The sequence below is a fragment of the Barbus barbus genome, assembly GCF_936440315.1.
Source record: "Barbus barbus genome assembly, chromosome: 14".
NCBI classification, from domain to species: Eukaryota; Metazoa; Chordata; class Actinopteri; order Cypriniformes; family Cyprinidae; genus Barbus; species Barbus barbus.
In genome coordinates, this window is record NC_136742.1 from 15,111,624 (window position 1) to 15,128,981 (window position 17,358).

Consider the following 17,358-nt stretch of genomic DNA (forward strand, 5'->3'; position numbering starts at 1 on the left):
ATTTGCCTGACAGACAGTGACAACGTCAGTGAGATCTGTTGTGTACATATTCATCATGACACGGGGTGAATGAATGTGTGTGGGCGTGTTGATAGACATTGTACATGTTTGTGCAAGAATTGGCTTTGTTTATGAAGACACTGATAAATGACCAGCATGCAAAACACTCAGTGTGAGAAGTAGGTCACTTGGTTTCTGTTCTCGTTTTTGTCTGCTAGTTGTGCTTATAAGTAAGAACGCTCTTGTAACCTCTGTTCCACAGGAAATGTGTACTGTGGAGGAGCCCAATGAGGAATTCACCTCCAGACACAGTTTAGAGTGGAAATTCCTCTTCTTGGACCACAGGTACAAACTTCATCTGTTCTCATGACTGTTTTTGTGAGCTCATCGTCAAGCACACGCATCACCTTCCCTCTCCAGGAAAACGAAAGAGTACCTCTCCTAGTTAGTTTCACTTAGGCCCGGATATTATCTGTCTCAGGTGATCCGATCACTAGAGGTCAGACGAGATTTTACTGTGGATAGAATGTGTCACCTGTGACCTCTTGCTATTGGATTTCAAGCAGAGGATCTCTAATTTCATGGCTGTATATATAAATAAAGACAGACAGAAAGAAACATGGAAAGCAGGAAAGAAAGAAAAAAAGGAACAAAAGAATGAAAAAAGCAGCAGAGTTATAAAATAATGAGGGCTAAACAGATCTGAGGAAGGAAATTAAAGAAAGTGAAAAGACAAATGAACAAATCATTGCTTGTAAAAACAAGTGTGCTTAATTATATTGAATTGTGTACTTAAAATGATAAAAGTGTACACAGAGTACACTTTCATGACTGTTTCTTAACACACTTAAGTACATTTTCAAAGTGTGTACTTTATAATAGTGTCAAATTAAAAACTTTACTTAAAAATGCAACGGGTAAAATAAGAATCACGTCACCATTTTTCTCAGTAAATATATTTCTAAGGGTGCTGTTGATCATGAAATTTTCACCAGATGTCGATAACAACACAAGTAATCCATACATACAGAGAAAACAAAAATCATTTCAGAAATTAAGTTATGTTTAATAAAATGTAATGACACAGGGAAAAAGTATTGAACTACTGAAATTTAGTTAATACTTAGTTTGTTCAAAAGCCTTTGTTGGTAGGTAAGGACAGCTTCAAGACGCCCCCTGTATGGAGAAACTAGTCGCATGCATTGCTCAGGTGTGATTTTGGCCCATTCTTCCACACAAATAAAAAGTCTTCAAATCTTGACGGTTCTGTGGGTCTCTTTTATGAACTTTGATCTTTAGTTCTTATGTTCTGTTGGATTCAAGTCAGGTGATTGGCTGGGCCTTTCTAGCAGCTTTATTTTCTTTTTCTGAAACCATTTGAGAGATTCCTTGGCTGTGTTTGGGATCAATGTCTTGCTGAAATGTCCACCCTTGTTTCATCTTCATCGTCCTGCCGTCCTGGTACTGTAGGTGTTGGGACTGAACCAGCTAATATTAATTTTCACTGATAAGGGGCTGGATTGTTTTCTAATTACTGATAGATTTCAGCTGGAGTCTTGGCTTTCCATGCCTTTTTGCACCTTCCTTTCTTCATGTGTTCAATACTTTTTCCCTGTGCCATTCCATTTTATTACACATAACTTAATTTCTGAACTCATTTATTTTTTCTTTTTATGTATGGGTTACGTGGGCTGTTACCGACATCTGGTGAAAATTTCATGTCAACAGCACCTTTAGAAATATATTTATTAAGAAAAATTATGACGTGTTCAATACTTATTTTACCTACTGTACAGTGCCGTTTTTGCCTTTCCGTTTTTGCCCTTCCTGTTTTTAATTTTTTTTGCATATTTTTCACACTTAAAAGAATCAGATCATCAAACAAATTTTAATATTACACAAAGATAATGCAAGTACAGGTACATCCATCTCCAAAAATTTGAATATCGTGAAAATGTCTCTGGTTCAGAAGTGAAGACGTTCCTGAAGACGTCTGAGCGTGGAGACTCTTGATGTACTGACTCCAGCTTCAGTCCACTCCTTGTGAAGCTCTCCCAAGTGTTTGAATCAGCTTTGCTTGACCGTATTCTCAAGCTTGCGGTCATCCCTGTTGCTTGTGCACCTTTTCGTACCCAAATTCTTCCTTCCAGTCAACTTTGCATTTAATATGCTTTAATACAGCACTCTGTAAACAGCCACACCTTTCAGTAATGACCCTCTGTGACTTACCCTCTTTGTGGAGGGGCGTCAATATTTGTCTTCTGGATCATTGCCAAGTCAGCAGTCTTCCCCATTATTGTGGTTTCAAAGAACAAGAGATACCCGGAATTTATACTGTAGGGATGGTCATTAATTGAAACTCAAATGTAAATATTCTAATATTTTGAGATACTGATTTTTGACTTTCATGAGCTGTAAGCTCTAATCATCAAAATTGAAACAAAAAAACTTGAAATGTTTTACTTTACATGTAATGAATCTAAAATGTATGAAAGTTTCACTTTTTGAAATGTTACAAGAAAAAATGAACTTTTTCACGATATTCAAATTTTTTGAGATGTACATGTAAATACAAAATGCAGTTTTTAAATAATGATTTCATTTATTAAGGGGAAAAATGCTGTCCAAACCTGCTTGACCCTACGTGAAAAATTAATTGCCTGTTAAATCATGAAAGAACTGTGATTTAACCACATTATTTTAGAAAGCCGAGTTAAATTTCACTAGCCAAACCCAGGCCTGATTACTGCCAGGCCTGTTGAATCAAGAAATCACTTAAATAGAACCTGTCTGACAAACTAAAGCATGCTTAAAGAGCAACACATCGTGCCACGATCTAAAGAAATTCAAGAACAGATGAGAAACAAAATAGTTGGTATGTATCAGTCTGGAAAGAGTTCAGTGTCAGTGTTCATGATTCAACAATAAGAAAGAGACTGGGCAAAAACGGCATCCATGCGAGAGTTCCAAAGCAAAAGCCACTGCTGACCAAAAAGAACACAAAGGCTCATCTCACATTTGCCAAATATCTGGATTATCCCCAAGACTTTTGGGCAAATATTCTGTGGACTGATGCGTCAAAAGTTGAACTTTCTGGAAGATGCGTGTCCCGTTACATATGCCATAAATCCAACACAGCATTTCATAAAAAGAACATCATACCAACAGTCAAACATAGTGGTGGTAGTGTGATGGTCTGGGGCTGCTTTGCAGCTTCAGGACCTGGACGACTTGCCATAGTTGATGGAACCATGAATTCTGCACTCGATCAGAAAATCCTGAAGGAGAATGTCCGGCCATCAGTTTGTGACCTCAAGCTCAAGCGCCACTTGGATTATGCAGCAGGACAATGATCCCAAACACACCAGCAAGTTCACCTCTGAATGGCTTAATAAAAACAACATTAAGCTTTTTGAGTGGCCAAATCAAAGTCCGGACTTAAATCTGATTGAGATGCTGTGGCATGACCTTAAACAGTCCTTTCATGCTCGAAAACCCTCCAATGTGGCTGAATTAAAACATTTCTGCAAAGAAGTGTGGGCCAAAATTCCTCCACAGCGATGTGAAAGACTCATTGCCAGTTATCCCAAATGCTTGATTGCAGTTGTTGCTGCAAAGGGTGGTAAAACCAGTTTTTAGATTTGGGGGCAATTACTTTTTCACATAGTGCCAGGCAGGTTTGGACAGCTTTTTTCTCTTAATAAATGAAATCATTATTTCAAAACTACATTTTGTATTTACTTGGGTTATCTTTGTGTAATATTAAAATTGGTTTGATCCGAATCATTCAAGTGTGACAAATATGCAAAAAAAAAACAACTAAATTGCAGCATTTTCATTGCAGTTGTGTAATTACAAATATAATTAATAAAGATGATTAATATGATTTAATACATGACATACAAGTTTCAACAAAAATAACATTTAAAATATATTTTAGTTTAACATAAATGCCTGTCAGTCCATTCAGTGGTACAGTTTAACCGAAAGAATGTGAAAGATGCGACTGATCTTGTTGGTACCTTGAAGGTGTGTGTCTTCGAAGAATTTTCATTTGTAACGGTCAAGGTTTAAAACCCCCCATTTTTTTTTAGCACAATGGTTGATTGACAGGTGAGTTGGTGACAGATTAGCGTTGACACTGCAATGCAGTGCTACTCCTACAGTTGACTATATGACGTAACCTGAAGTGCAGTCAGTCTCAACTAGGGGGCCTCAAAATGAGTTATTTTGATTCATATATGAAGGTTAATTTCTAGACCTGGAATAAGTGATTTATTTATTAATTAACAAATTTATGAAACTCTTTGAACAATTTTTTAGTATGGGCACTAGAATATTGTTGTGCACAATGGGGAGCCTTGGAGTAAAAAATGACAGAGAACCACTGTCTTAATTTCACTTCTTTACAGTACCTTGTTTTCGAGAAGTCCTGCACTTCATCTGTGTGAGCCTGTGATTGTCACAATACACTCCCCTTGAGACTGTTCTCAGTTTTTGAAGACGTGTGTTGCTCATGCTTGCACTTTGTTAGCACTAGCATGTCTCAGAGTAATCAATAGCTCACGTTCAGCCCACAGGCTCAAAGGCTTATACATTTGGAATAACATGAACATCATTTTCTCTATAAAATCCTAATGCCATTATGCTTGGAAAGGTTTTACTGAATTTAGATGAGTCGTTTTGGAAGAATAGCTGCTGGCGCTGCTGCTACTCTTTCTTCAGTTCAAATCGCGGATTCGGTTTAATTGGCACAGATGTTAGATATTAAAGCGACTGAATAAGATTTTCCACATTATCAGTTGTTTAGCAGAAGCTGGTGGCGCTTCAGATCTTTTTATGCTGTTTTTATCCCAAAACATTTTCATATGACTCAAGGAATGCCTGAAAATCTATTCCAAGATCTCAGTCTTTGCAAAAATAAATAAATAAATAAAGAGTCATTTTAAAATGGTAAATTGTTTAAAATAATAGATGGTCTGAATTAAAAAAAATGCAGAAGTTGCAGAAGTTTGAATTCAGTTCAGTTTAGTTTTATTCTATAAAAGCATTATTTTTTGTCATTAAAACTTTTTTTTTTTCCCTAAAAGAAGACAGTGGTGAAGTTTTCTAAATGGGGTATCAATTTAATCACCAAAAACACACACAAAAGAAATCAGACTAAAATCAATAAAACAGTCCAAATGAATAAACTATTTAAAACTTGAAAATTATAATAATTTAAATTAAGTCCTTCACAACAAAAATGCATTTAAAAGTAAATTAACTTTAAGTTCAGCATGGTGAGAAAATCACCATGTGCACATCTGAACAGCTTCTTTGAGGTCTGAACTTTGACCTTGAAAATACTTTTATCTTAAACATTCATTTAACATATTTTTAACATTTGGTAACACCAATGGCAAGATAACAATGGACAAATGATCTAGGGTATTTATTTTAAAGGGTATTAATTAAATGTATTAAATTAGTTTTGCTTTTAGCACACTTGTTAGACTTTGCACTAATGCTTAACCTGGAAAAAAAGAAAATAAATAAGAATTGTCAGTGTTATACAGGATGAAGGGCACACTAGGGTTTTTTCAGTCACTTTTGTAGGATTGTAGTATTGTTGAAATGTACAAAAGGGTTAGATTATAGAAATATGCCTTTTATATATATTTTCTTGACCATATGAATTCTTTATCTTGACTCAAACCATCAGACATATTTGTCACCATATTTTTTGAGAATGACCCCACTGAATACATGTATGCAGATGATGTGAAGTTGCATTGTTGTATTTTGCAGGGCACCCCCCATCATAGGCTACCTACCCTTCGAGGTTCTGGGTACTTCAGGGTACGACTACTATCATGTGGATGACCTGGAGACTCTGGCCAAGTGCCATGAACACTGTGAGTTCATCTACTGTTTGTGTGTACTCATGTCTCCCCACTTTTATAAATGGACAATGGTTTGAAATTTATGAATGAGCGGCACTGTTTTCAGTTTTTACTTTGCAATAATAAGATATCTCCCTCTCTCTGCAGTGATGCAGTATGGTAAAGGGAAGTCGTGCTATTACCGTTTCCTGACTAAAGGTCAGCAGTGGATCTGGCTTCAGACTCACTACTATATCACCTACCACCAGTGGAACTCACGGCCGGAGTTCATCGTCTGCACACACACTGTGGTCAGGTGAGAGTTTCAGAACACGTAACACCTGAACTACTAACAAGAAAGAAACAGCTGCTGTCTTCTGCTAGTGGTTTTACACTGAATCCTAGCAGTGCTTCTGTTTATAGAGAATTTTTTAGGTTTTATATTTATTTATATTTTATAAGTGATGTTTTCTTTTTGTCTCAGCTATGCTGAAGTGAGGGCTGAACAGCGCAGGGAACTGGGCATTGAGGAATCACCTCCTGAGATCTCAGCAGACAAGGTGAGACTTTACTGATTTACATTACTGACATTACTTATTTTTATAAATAATTTGAATGTGTAATAATTGTAATAGTCATTCATACAGCTTTAATACATTTATTTTAAGATTATATTATTTATTCAATTCTGAATTTGCATTCATCCTACAAATATAACAGACAAAGATGTAAAAATATCAAGTAAATTGATTTGAACTAATGTATATTTATTTTATTTCACCTTGATATTACATTTTTATTTATTTAAATATTTAATATTTGTTTAATATTTTCAATATTTCGTTTATTTATATAAACGATTTTATATTACATTTTAAAAGGAAAATATGTAAAATATCCGGGGGTGCACATAAGTGGTGCACAGGTGTGCATGCGCAACCAAAATTAAAAATGCACTGTGTAAATAAGTTCAGACCGCTCATTTGCTTACTGACATGCTTGACAGCTGTTAATGCACAATCACCATTTCAGATCAACTGTAATACTGTATAAGATTTCCATTCAGACTGAAAGCATAAATATAGGCTATGCAGGTTCCGCAGCAAAATGCAAAACTGACATTTCATTCACTGACACGCTTCACTCGGAAGCGCTAAACCCGGCAGTGCATATACTTAACTTGCCAGCAACCCATCCAAATAAAAGCTTGCTGATTTGAGGTTTGAAAATTATGAAATTTCCTAAAACAAGCAAACTAAAAAATTATATAGTAAAACAATTGTATTATTATATAATACTTACTTTTTATTATAAAATATAATAGTATTATCACACTTTATTATTTTGTTTTATTATTTTATTTTAAAAAACTAAATAAATAAAGTGCAATAATATTTTTACTATATTATTATTATTTTTATTTTATTTTTTAATGGGTCTCACTGTTTTTTCCAGTGTAATTACACACATTCAAATTATTTTATAATTCAAATTTATAATTCAAAAAACATTTATATTTTATTGTGTATTTTATGTATTTTCTCAATATAATATGTATTTTTCAACATATTCAATATTAATTTTATAAATTTAATATTTATTTATAATTTATATAACTGTTAGATTAATAAACCTTTCAATTAACTTTTTTTTTTTTTTTTTTAAGAATGCCCCTCCCCCAATTATTTTCTATTTTTATAATCAGTGATGTTACACAGATGCTGTTGATAAATCTTAACTTGCACTGAACTCAGAACGATCCTTTCTGTTTCAATCTGCTTAGTCTCAGGACTCTGGCTCTGAGTCCCAGTTGAACACCTCCAGCCTGAAGGAGGCGCTAGAGCGATTCGATCACAGCCGCACACCCTCCGCCTCCTCACGGAGCTCCCGCAAATCCTCCTCGCACACCGCTGTCTCGGACCCCACGTGTATGTATTACATACCAAAGACAGAAGGTGGTTCTCAAAAACAAAGCCATAGCATATTAAGATGTTTACACAGTACTTTTACTGACCCATATACTGTATGTTTGTGTGTCTGTAGCCACACAGACTAAGCTACAGACAGACCATAGCACACCCCCCCGCCAATCAGTGTCAGCCATTGAGCTGACATCACAGCGGAGGTCCTCCATTAGCAGTCAGGTTGGTACATGCCATCATCAATGAATCAAATTAAATCTACTGGCCACACACAATACCCATTTTAACATGGAAACAAACAATTTAGGATAAGAAGAGAAAATTCTAACATGAAATGAGTATTGACCCTGTGTGTCGCCCCTCTTCAGTCGATGAGTTCTCAGAACACAGGACAGACGATGGCAACATCTCTTGTGTCTCAGCCTCAGCAGCCTCAACCTCTTCAGGCCAGTGTGCAGGTAATTCAACATCCCTATTACTTCTATCACTCTTGCTAATTAGTGTCCGGGTCTTTGAGTGCCTGGTGCCACTAGACAAGCATGGTGGTCGATGTATATACCTAATTAACCTTTGACACATACAGTGGGGCAAATAAGTATTAGATACACTGCCGATTTTTCAAGTTTTCCCACTTACTAAGAATGCAGAGATCTGTAATTTTCATCGTAGGTACACCTCAACTGTGAGAGACAGAATATTAAAAAAAATTATTTTTAAATAATTAACTTCCATTTTATTGCATGAAATGAGTATTTGATCATCTACCAACCAGCAAGAATTCTGGCTCTCACAGACCTCTTAGTTTGTTTTTAAGAAGCCCTCCTATCCTCCACTCATTACCTGTATTAATTGCACATTTTTGAACTCGTTAGCTGTATAAAAGACACATGTTCACACACTCAATCAATCAGACTCCAACCTCTCCACTATGGGCAAGACCAAAGAGCTGTCTAAGGACACTAGGGACAAAATTGTAGACCTGCACAAGGCTGGGATGGGCTACAGGACAATAGGCAAACAGCTTGGTGAGAAGGCAACAACGTTTTGCGCAAGAGAAAAGGAGAGAAAGGGCCTGATCTTATTAATATTGTATAATGCAAATCTGCAGGACCGGGCAGTTTTAGCAATGTGGTCTGAGAAATTCAGCTTATGATCAATCTCAACTCCAAGGTTTCTGGCTGTTTTTGAAGGAGTTATGGTAGATGAGCCTAACTGGAAGGTGAGATTGTGATGAAGCGATGGGTTAGCTGAAACTACAAGCAGTTCTGTCTTAGCTAGGTTGAGTTGAAGGTGATGGTCCATCATCCAACAAGAAATGTCTGTTAGACACGCTGAGATGCAAGCAGTTATCGTCGGATCATCAGGATGGAATGAGGTAAAGTTGAGCGTCATCAGCATAGCAGTGATATGAAAAGCCATGTTTCTGAATGACAGAATGTAGTGATGCCATGTAGACAGAAAAGAGAAGTGGTCCAAGAACTGAGCCCTGAGGCACCCCAGTAGCTAGATGTTGCGACTTGGAAACCTCACCTCTCCAAAATACTTTGAAGGACCTGTCAGAGAGGTAAGACTCAAAACACTGGAGTGCGGTTCCTGAGATGCCCTCAATAGGGTTGACAAGAGGATCTGATGGTTGACCCTATCAAAACCAGCAGACAGATCCAGCAAGATAAGTAATGAAGATTTGGAAGCCGCTCTTGCAAGTCTTAGGGCTTCAACAACAGAAAGCAGGGCAGTTTCGGTCGAATGTCCACTTCTGAAGCCAGATTGGTTACTGTCCAGGAGGTTGTTCTGTGTGAGAAAGACAGAGACTTTGTTGAACACAACTCGTTCAAGTGTTTTTGCAATGAAAGGAAGAGGAGAAACCGGTCTATAGTTCCCTAAAAGAGTTGGGTTAAGTGTTTTTTTAAGAAGTGGAGTTATACGAGCCTGTTTAAATGCTGAGGGAAAAATTCCAGTGTGAAGGGATGTGTTAACGATGTGAGTGAGTGCAGGTACAACTGCAGGAGAAATGGCTTGAAGGAGATGAGATGGATTAGGATCAAGCGGACAGGTAGTAGGATGACTGGAAAGGATGAGTTTAGAGACTTCTGCCTCAGAGAGTGGAGAGAAGGATGTGAACGAGTGTATGTTTGCTGGTAAGATGTGTTTGATAGATTTGTGGTGTGGACAATTGTGCAGTGAGGTTTGTAATTTTATTAATGAAGAATGTGACAGTCATCAGCTTTTAATAAAAGGAGGAAGGAAAATGTTTTAAAGAGCATGCGAGAGTTAGGCGAATTGTTAATTTTGTCATGATAGTATGTCCTTTTAGTAGTGGAAACATTAGCAGAGAAGTCAGAGAGGAGTGATCGATATAAATTAAGGTCAGTAGGATTTTGTGATTTGCGCCATACCCTTTCCGCAACCGTGAGTTTAGAACAATGTATTTGGAGAACATCAGATAGCCAAGGGGCAGAAGGGGTGGTACATGTGACGTGGAGGGGTATGTGATGTGTCAGGAATCATGTTGAGGTTAAGAGTAAGGAGGAAGTGATCTGAGGTGTGCAGTGGAGTAACTAGCACATGATCAGTGGAGCAGTGTCGTGTGTAAATAAGGTCCTGTTGGTTGCCTGATTTGTGAGTAGCCGTAGTTAGCTCTCTCTTGAGATTAAAAGAGGCAAGCAGAGTGTGGAAGTCTGCAGCCTGAGGTTTATCTAGGTGGATGTTGAAGTCTCCAAGTAAGACTAAGGGAGTACCATCCTCGGGAAAGTTTGAGAGCAATAAATCTAATTATTCCACAAAGTTACCTAGTGATCCTGGAGGACGATAAACAACTACAAAATGGATTTTTAGAGGGTAGGTAATAGTAACTGAATGTGATTCAAAGGAGCTGTTGATATTCAGAGATGGTAAAGGAGTAAATTTCCAATTATTAGAGATGAGCAGACCAGTACCTCCACCTCTTCCAGTCAAACGGGGGGTGTGGGAAAAGGAGAAATTATTGGAGAGTGCTGCAGGTGTATCATTGTCCTCTGGTTTGATCCAGGTCTCTGTCAGGGCCAACCTTGAATGACTAGTAATGGAAGTAATGAAATCAGCTTTGTTGACAGCAGACTGACAATTCCAGAGCCCAAGAAAGTAATGTATTAGCAGACATAGGCAAAGTGTGCAGGTTGATAGGATTGTGCTGTCTACAGTGTGTGATGCGTGGTTTGCGAGGAATTCCTTTAAAGTACTTGTTTTGCGTATCAGAAAATCTGTCATGTCCGGCGCTGTATGCATGGCTTGCAGCGCTTAAGTTAAAATACTGAGTGTGAAATAATAAAATGTTAAAATAATGTTTGCTCTTATCATTCAGTGGACAAAATCCCGTGAACTTCGCCCCAACCGGGAGCTGTTTGTGCGCTCATCTATTTTCAATGCAGCTAACCTCGCATCGCTTCATGTCATCTTCCCACTCATTAAGCTATGACTGGTCCTTTACTGCAAAAAGACGGTCATTGCGACACTGTAAAGTGATGAAACAATGGTGCCACATGATTTTTAACATCATCATTTTCACTTTATATTATCGGCTCGGAAAATATGTAAATGTGACTAGAAACCAGAAATGTAAAGCACCGTTCTAGTCAGGGGAGACTTCCGCGTTCAGAAAAAGGTCTCAAAGAATTTTACAAAAAAAAAAAAAAAAAAAAAAGTTAAAACAATTATAAGACTGGAGTAATGGCTGCTTTGGCATCACAGGAATAAATTAAATTTTATATCATATTGATATAGAAAATGGTTATTTGAAATTGTATTCATATTTCAAAAAATTACTTTCTATTTTGTTGATCAAAATAAATGGATCCTTGGTTTCTATAAAAATAAGTTATACATAAATAAGTATAACTGAATAAGTTATGCATAAATAAGTTATACAAATTACGTTGGGATGCAAATTCTTTTGTTCCAAAATATATTTATTGGCATTTGTTTGAACATTAGAACAGTAACATGGTAACTATTTTTTAAAAAGGGATACAAATATTTAATTTTTAGAGGGATAGTTCATCCAAAAATGTAAATCCTGTCATTAATTACTCACCCTCATATCGTTCCAAACCCCTAAGACCTTAGTTCATCTTCAGAACACAAATTAATATATTATTTTATGAATTAATGACAGAATTTTAATTTTTAGGTGAACTAACCCTTTAAAAGAGAGAATTTTTCTAACAGGCTCTGATTTTCACACTGCTTAGTTTGCACTTTTAACAGTTTTGTTATTATCATTGCACACATATTGAAATCATATTTTTGGTTTATTAAAATGTATTTAAGAATCTAAATATGAGATATTCTACAGTATACATCCAGTTTACATCTTACCTATCTATTCTCATAACATTTTAAAATATATTTATATAAAATGCTGCTGCAAAGCATCATGTGACCTTGAAGAGCATTTTGCAGAATCATTTTGCATATGAAGACCTGTATTGTTCTGGTAACTTTAACCCCAGAGGCCTGCTGAAAGTATTATACCTGGTGCTGTTCATTGTTTCGTAGCCGGTGTTGCAGTTTTCCACGCAGATGGATGCGATGCAACATCTTAAGGATCAACTGGAACAGCGCACACGCATGATTGAGGCCAACATCCAGAGACAACAAGATGAACTGCGGCAAATCCAGGAGGAGCTGCAGAGGGTGCAAGGCCAGGGCTTACAGGTGAGAGTGCCCCCTAGCTTTTGATTAAAGATACACCCCCTGCCTCAAATTCACACACTTTTGTTTGGCTATGTAGATGTTCTTGCAGCCCGGAGCTAGTGGTGTGAACCTTGGCTCAGTGCAGCTGACGCAGGGATCATCTGTGCAGCCAGGGGGCACTCTGTCCATGCAGGGGGCGGTGGTGCCGGCAGGGAGCCTGCAAAGTGGCCTGCAATCCACACACACAGCGACACAACACACTGTCACACAGCATCCTCAGCAGGCACCGCCACAACAACAGAACCTTCTCAGAGATCAGAGCTCCACTCTAACTCAGGTGAGACAGTCAGCTATGAAAACATATTTGAAAAACAGACGTGGCAATAGTCTACTAGGAATTAAAATGTATTTATTAAGCTGAATAAATATCTATAAAATTTTATGTTCAGTATATTTAAATTAAATATGTTAGAATAAATCATTAAAGTAATTGCCGAGATCCGAATCTGGTTGGGCTATGGAGCAGAGGAGATGGGTACGCAGGAACCAAGAATGACACAGACACAAATGGTGCAGTTCACTCAAGATTCTGAGGCTTTATTGTCCAGGGATTTTTAAATTTACAGGTAGTGTTTCCTGCTTGACATATCTGCCTGCCGCACCTCCTCCAGTGTACCTTTGGGTCAGCTACAGGGTCATCAGCTAGTGCCACCGTTCACGGACGTTTCGCCCCCTACCCAGGACGTCTCCCGGTGGGGGTGGGGGTGGGGGGTGGCTTGTGGGGATGTCTCCCCGCCACCCCCTGCCGCTGCCCTTACTGGGGTACCGAGCCCCAATTTCTGTCCCTCCTCCATAGCCACAACCAGTAGCTTGCTTTCTCTGCCTCCTCCGCCAGCTCCTTGATGGCTCTCCTCAGGCTTATCCCAGTTGTCCCAGCAGCTCAGAGAAGCTGGATTGCAGACTTTCCCACGAAGCCCCTGCATCCAACTTGTACTGGATGGATGGTCGCGGTCCATCCCCCATCTCTGCACTCCGCTGCCAGAGTACTTGAGCCGCTTGAACTTGTGCGCCGCTGGTATTCCCTCTTCCCATGGCACAGTCAGCTCAATAATGAGGGCCTTCTTGGCCGCTGTGGCCCACACCACAGCGTCTGGCCTTAATGTTGTCTGGGTGATCTCTGTTGGAAAGATAAGCTTGGTGCCCAGATCAACACGCATCTCCCATCCCTTTCCAGGAGTGAACAGACATGTTGTCCTCCCCGCCACTGACTTCTGTCCACCTTCTCCTGGTCTGTCAGCGGCACCCGGTGTGGTCTTCTGTTGCTGTAGCCCATCTGCTTCAGGGTTCGACGTGTTGTGCGTTCTGAGATGGTATTCTGCATACCTTGGTTGTAACGAGTGGTTATTTGAGTTACTGTTGCCTTTCTATCAACTCTTAACCAGTCAGCCCATTCTCCTCTGACATCAAGGCATTTTCGTCCACACAACTGCCGCTCACTGGATATTTTCTCTTTTTCGGACCATTCTCTGTAAACCCTAGAGATGGTTGTGTGTGAAAATCCCAGTAGATCAGCAGTTTTTGAAATACTCAGACCAGTCCGTCTGGCACCAACAACCATTCCACGTTCAAAATCACTTAAATCCCCTTTCTTCCCCATTCTGATGCTCGGTTTGAACTTCAGAAAGTTGTCTTCACCACATCTAGATGCCTAAATGCATTGAGTTGCTGCCATGTGATTGGCTGATTAGCAATTTGTGTTACCAAGCAATTGAACAGGTGTACCTAATATATTGGACAATGCAGAAATGTCGAGAGATAAAGTCGCCTTATAAGGCAACAGTATGTCTTATGACCATTGAGTAATATCTACATCCCAAAATATAGCAAACACAGCAAAAACAGCAGACACAGGATGCTCTCTGTTCTAGAATCTCAATATGTAATTTAATTGGATAAAAAATAAGGTTTAGTCCCTCATTTTACTTAATGATAGGAAATCCCATCTGATTATAGAGCTGCATTCAAATATTGTCATTAACTAAAATTATAATTTTTTTTAACTGAAATAAAGCTGAGAGAAAAATAAATATTTATGAAGAAAAAAATTCGGAAAATGAAATGGTATTTAAAAATGTTGCCTTGACAACTAACTGAAATAAGAAATTAGAAATAATATTCTAATTCTAAATAAGTAAAAAAAAAAAAAAAACCTGAACTAAAAGTAATTAAACCTAAATAGTAAAGTAAAAAATCTCATGAAATCTAAATCAAAAAGTTAAATATTAATAAAAATAGAGGCCAATGGGCAAATCCTGCCAGCATTCCGGGGTTACACCCTAACAGCAGCAACCTGGTTTTCCTCAGAGGTCTCCCATCCAGGTACTAACCAGGCTCAACCCTGCTTAGCTTCATTGGGCGACCAGTCTTGGGGTACAGGGTGATATGGCTGCTGACAAATGTATATAAACTAGTGCTAGGCAACAATGAATCGTGATTAATCGCATCCAAAATAAAAGTTTTTGTGTACATAATATATCTGTGTGTACTGTGTATATTTATTTCTAAATATTAATTATTTAGATTATTATTTATTTTATATATATATATATATATATATATATATATATATATATATATCAGTACACACACACATATTACATAAACAAAAACATTTATTTTGGATGTGATTAATCTCGATTAATTGTTGCCCAGCAATAAAATAAACGCATTTAAAATAATAGTCTAACATCAGTTCTTTCTATCTTTGTCTGTTTTTAGCAGTCTCAGAGGTCGTCTCACACATTGCAGTCTCCACAGGGAGCACTGCCTGCATCTTTGTATAATACCATGATGATCTCTCAGCCGGCGCAGGCCAACGTTGTCCAGATCTCCACAAGCTTGGCCCAGAATAGCACCCCCAGCGGAGCCGCGGTTGCCACCTTCGCACAAGACCGGCAGATACGGTACATGTGCAACTGTTCCAAACACACATTGATACTTTGAAACTTGAAGCACATGTACACAGTTTAATAAGCACATCAGAGTACTAGACTAGCTAAAAAAAAAAAAAAAAAAAAAGAGTCATTAATCTAATGTCTCCTCCATTTCGTTATTCTGTATACATAGCTCCTATAGCTATGGAAACCTATTAATTATTTATGAATGAACAATAAAAAAAATTCGACTCCTGACCATGTCACGATACAACTGGTCCTAACAGAAACTAACTGATAACCTGCTGTCCTGCCTCCCACAGGTTCCCTGCTGCCCCACAACTCCTCACTAAGCTAGTAACCGGCCCAATGGCGTGTGGTGCAGTTATGGTGCCTACCACCATGTTCATGGGGCAGGTGGTGACTGCGTTTGCTCCGCAGCAGGGCCAGGCTCAAACAATCAGCATTGCCCAGCAGCCGTCTGCGCAGACATCAGAGCAGCAGGCGCAAACGCAGTCACAGACAGCTACAGGAACAGCCCAACAGCAAGGACAGGCCCAGGCTCAGCTTGCCCAGCAGCAAACGCAGTTCCTACAGGTACCACGCTGAGGACTAGGACCATTTTAGCACACAGCTGACTACTTGACTGTAGCGTATTTTCAGTCAACTTACTGGTTAAAGAGCAAGTTTAGTCAAAAATGAAAACTCTGTAATCATTTACTCAACCTCATAAAGTGAAACCTGGAAGAATTTGCTGGTTGTTCTTTTACAGCTTCAAGATGGATATGAAAACACCATAAAAATAATTAGAAGTAATCCATATAACACTTTTCAGGTCTTCAAATGAGGAGTAGTGTTGTGTGGTTTGTGAAAGAGTCATACTTTAGTGTTAAATCTAGTCAGTGAAGCGATCAATACCATTCTTTTTCTTTTTTTTTCCTTTTTTTTTTAAATATGTGCCCCTGTAATATATATTTTTTTTTATTATTATTATTATGCAAACAAACATGCTATTTACAGGTAACCCCTGTAATCTTTAATTAAAAATATGAATGTATCCCCCACATTATGTCTTCTTTGATGACATCAGCAGATTTCCATTTAGTTTCCACTTTTTATTGATTCAATTGATTCAATTCCATATCGACAAATGAATCAATTCCAGATGGACAACATCAAGTCTCGTCTTACTTTTTTCCCCTTGTTCAATAGCCGTTTCATCAGATAAATGAGACAATATTAACACTCACAATTTCTGTTTCATATCGACTTGAATAGAAAATGTATGGATAGGGTGAAGATTTTTTTGTGAATAATGACCTAAACCTCTATCTCTTCCACACGCAATGCTGTTAGAAGATCTGGAATACAGCATAGAAGTTCTGTGGAATGCTTTTATAGTGCATCTTTTGAATTGATGTGAATCTTAGAAGTTGAATGAAAGAAGGGCAATTTATTCCAAAAATGCTTGAAATTTTTGTGACCGTTTCTTTATTTGAAAAAAAAAAAAAAAAATCTGTGTAGCTGATATCCACTATAATTTTAAAACAATTGAAAATATACATTAAGTATTAAAATCACGTGATGGGTTTATTAAACGTTAAACATTTTAGAAAATATATTAAATATACCATTCAAAAGCTTGGGGTTTATTGTTTCGGGGTTAATAGTTTAATAGTTAGAAGTCTATCCAAAGTATACGTCCTTTTTGTACGCGTACACTATCTTATACAGTCGAACGTGTAGCCTTTCAAAGTATAATCCATATGATGTTGTGCGCGAACGCAGGCGGTCAACACATACGCTCTAGAAAGCTTCATCCATGTCCAGTGTCTGCTCTATTTTTCCCCATAAGTTATGACCGATAACAAATATTTTTGAGCTCTTTTAAACCAAAGCTGGGCTATCTCATACCATCTCTCTCACAAGCGCTTGACAATGTGATCGTCTGTTGTTATTGCAGTCTTC

General features: G+C 37.9%; 2 protein-coding genes across 3 annotated transcripts in view; one reads left to right on the forward strand and one right to left on the reverse strand.

Annotated features, from left to right (window-relative positions):
* LOC306880185 (creatine kinase B-type-like) overlaps nt 1-17,358 on the reverse strand; it is a 985,569-nt gene that overhangs the window by 713,250 nt on the left and 254,961 nt on the right. The window lies entirely within an intron of this gene.
* LOC306879863 (circadian locomoter output cycles protein kaput-like) overlaps nt 1-17,358 on the forward strand; it is a 63,541-nt gene that overhangs the window by 44,384 nt on the left and 1,799 nt on the right. The window contains exons 13-23 of one of the 2 annotated variants that reach the window (XM_079433083.1): nt 263-345; nt 5,791-5,897; nt 6,033-6,180; nt 6,349-6,424; nt 7,648-7,819; nt 7,908-8,008; nt 8,155-8,244; nt 12,320-12,478; nt 12,555-12,794; nt 15,236-15,420; nt 15,714-15,987. In XM_079433083.1, coding sequence (XP_079289209.1) covers nt 263-345; nt 5,791-5,897; nt 6,033-6,180; nt 6,349-6,424; nt 7,648-7,819; nt 7,908-8,008; nt 8,155-8,244; nt 12,320-12,478; nt 12,555-12,794; nt 15,236-15,420; nt 15,714-15,987 — 1,635 coding nt within the window. The remainder of the gene's footprint in view (nt 1-262; nt 346-5,790; nt 5,898-6,032; nt 6,181-6,348; nt 6,425-7,647; nt 7,820-7,907; nt 8,009-8,154; nt 8,245-12,319; nt 12,479-12,554; nt 12,795-15,235; nt 15,421-15,713; nt 15,988-17,358) is intronic. The other variant, XM_079433084.1, reaches the window with a different exon arrangement.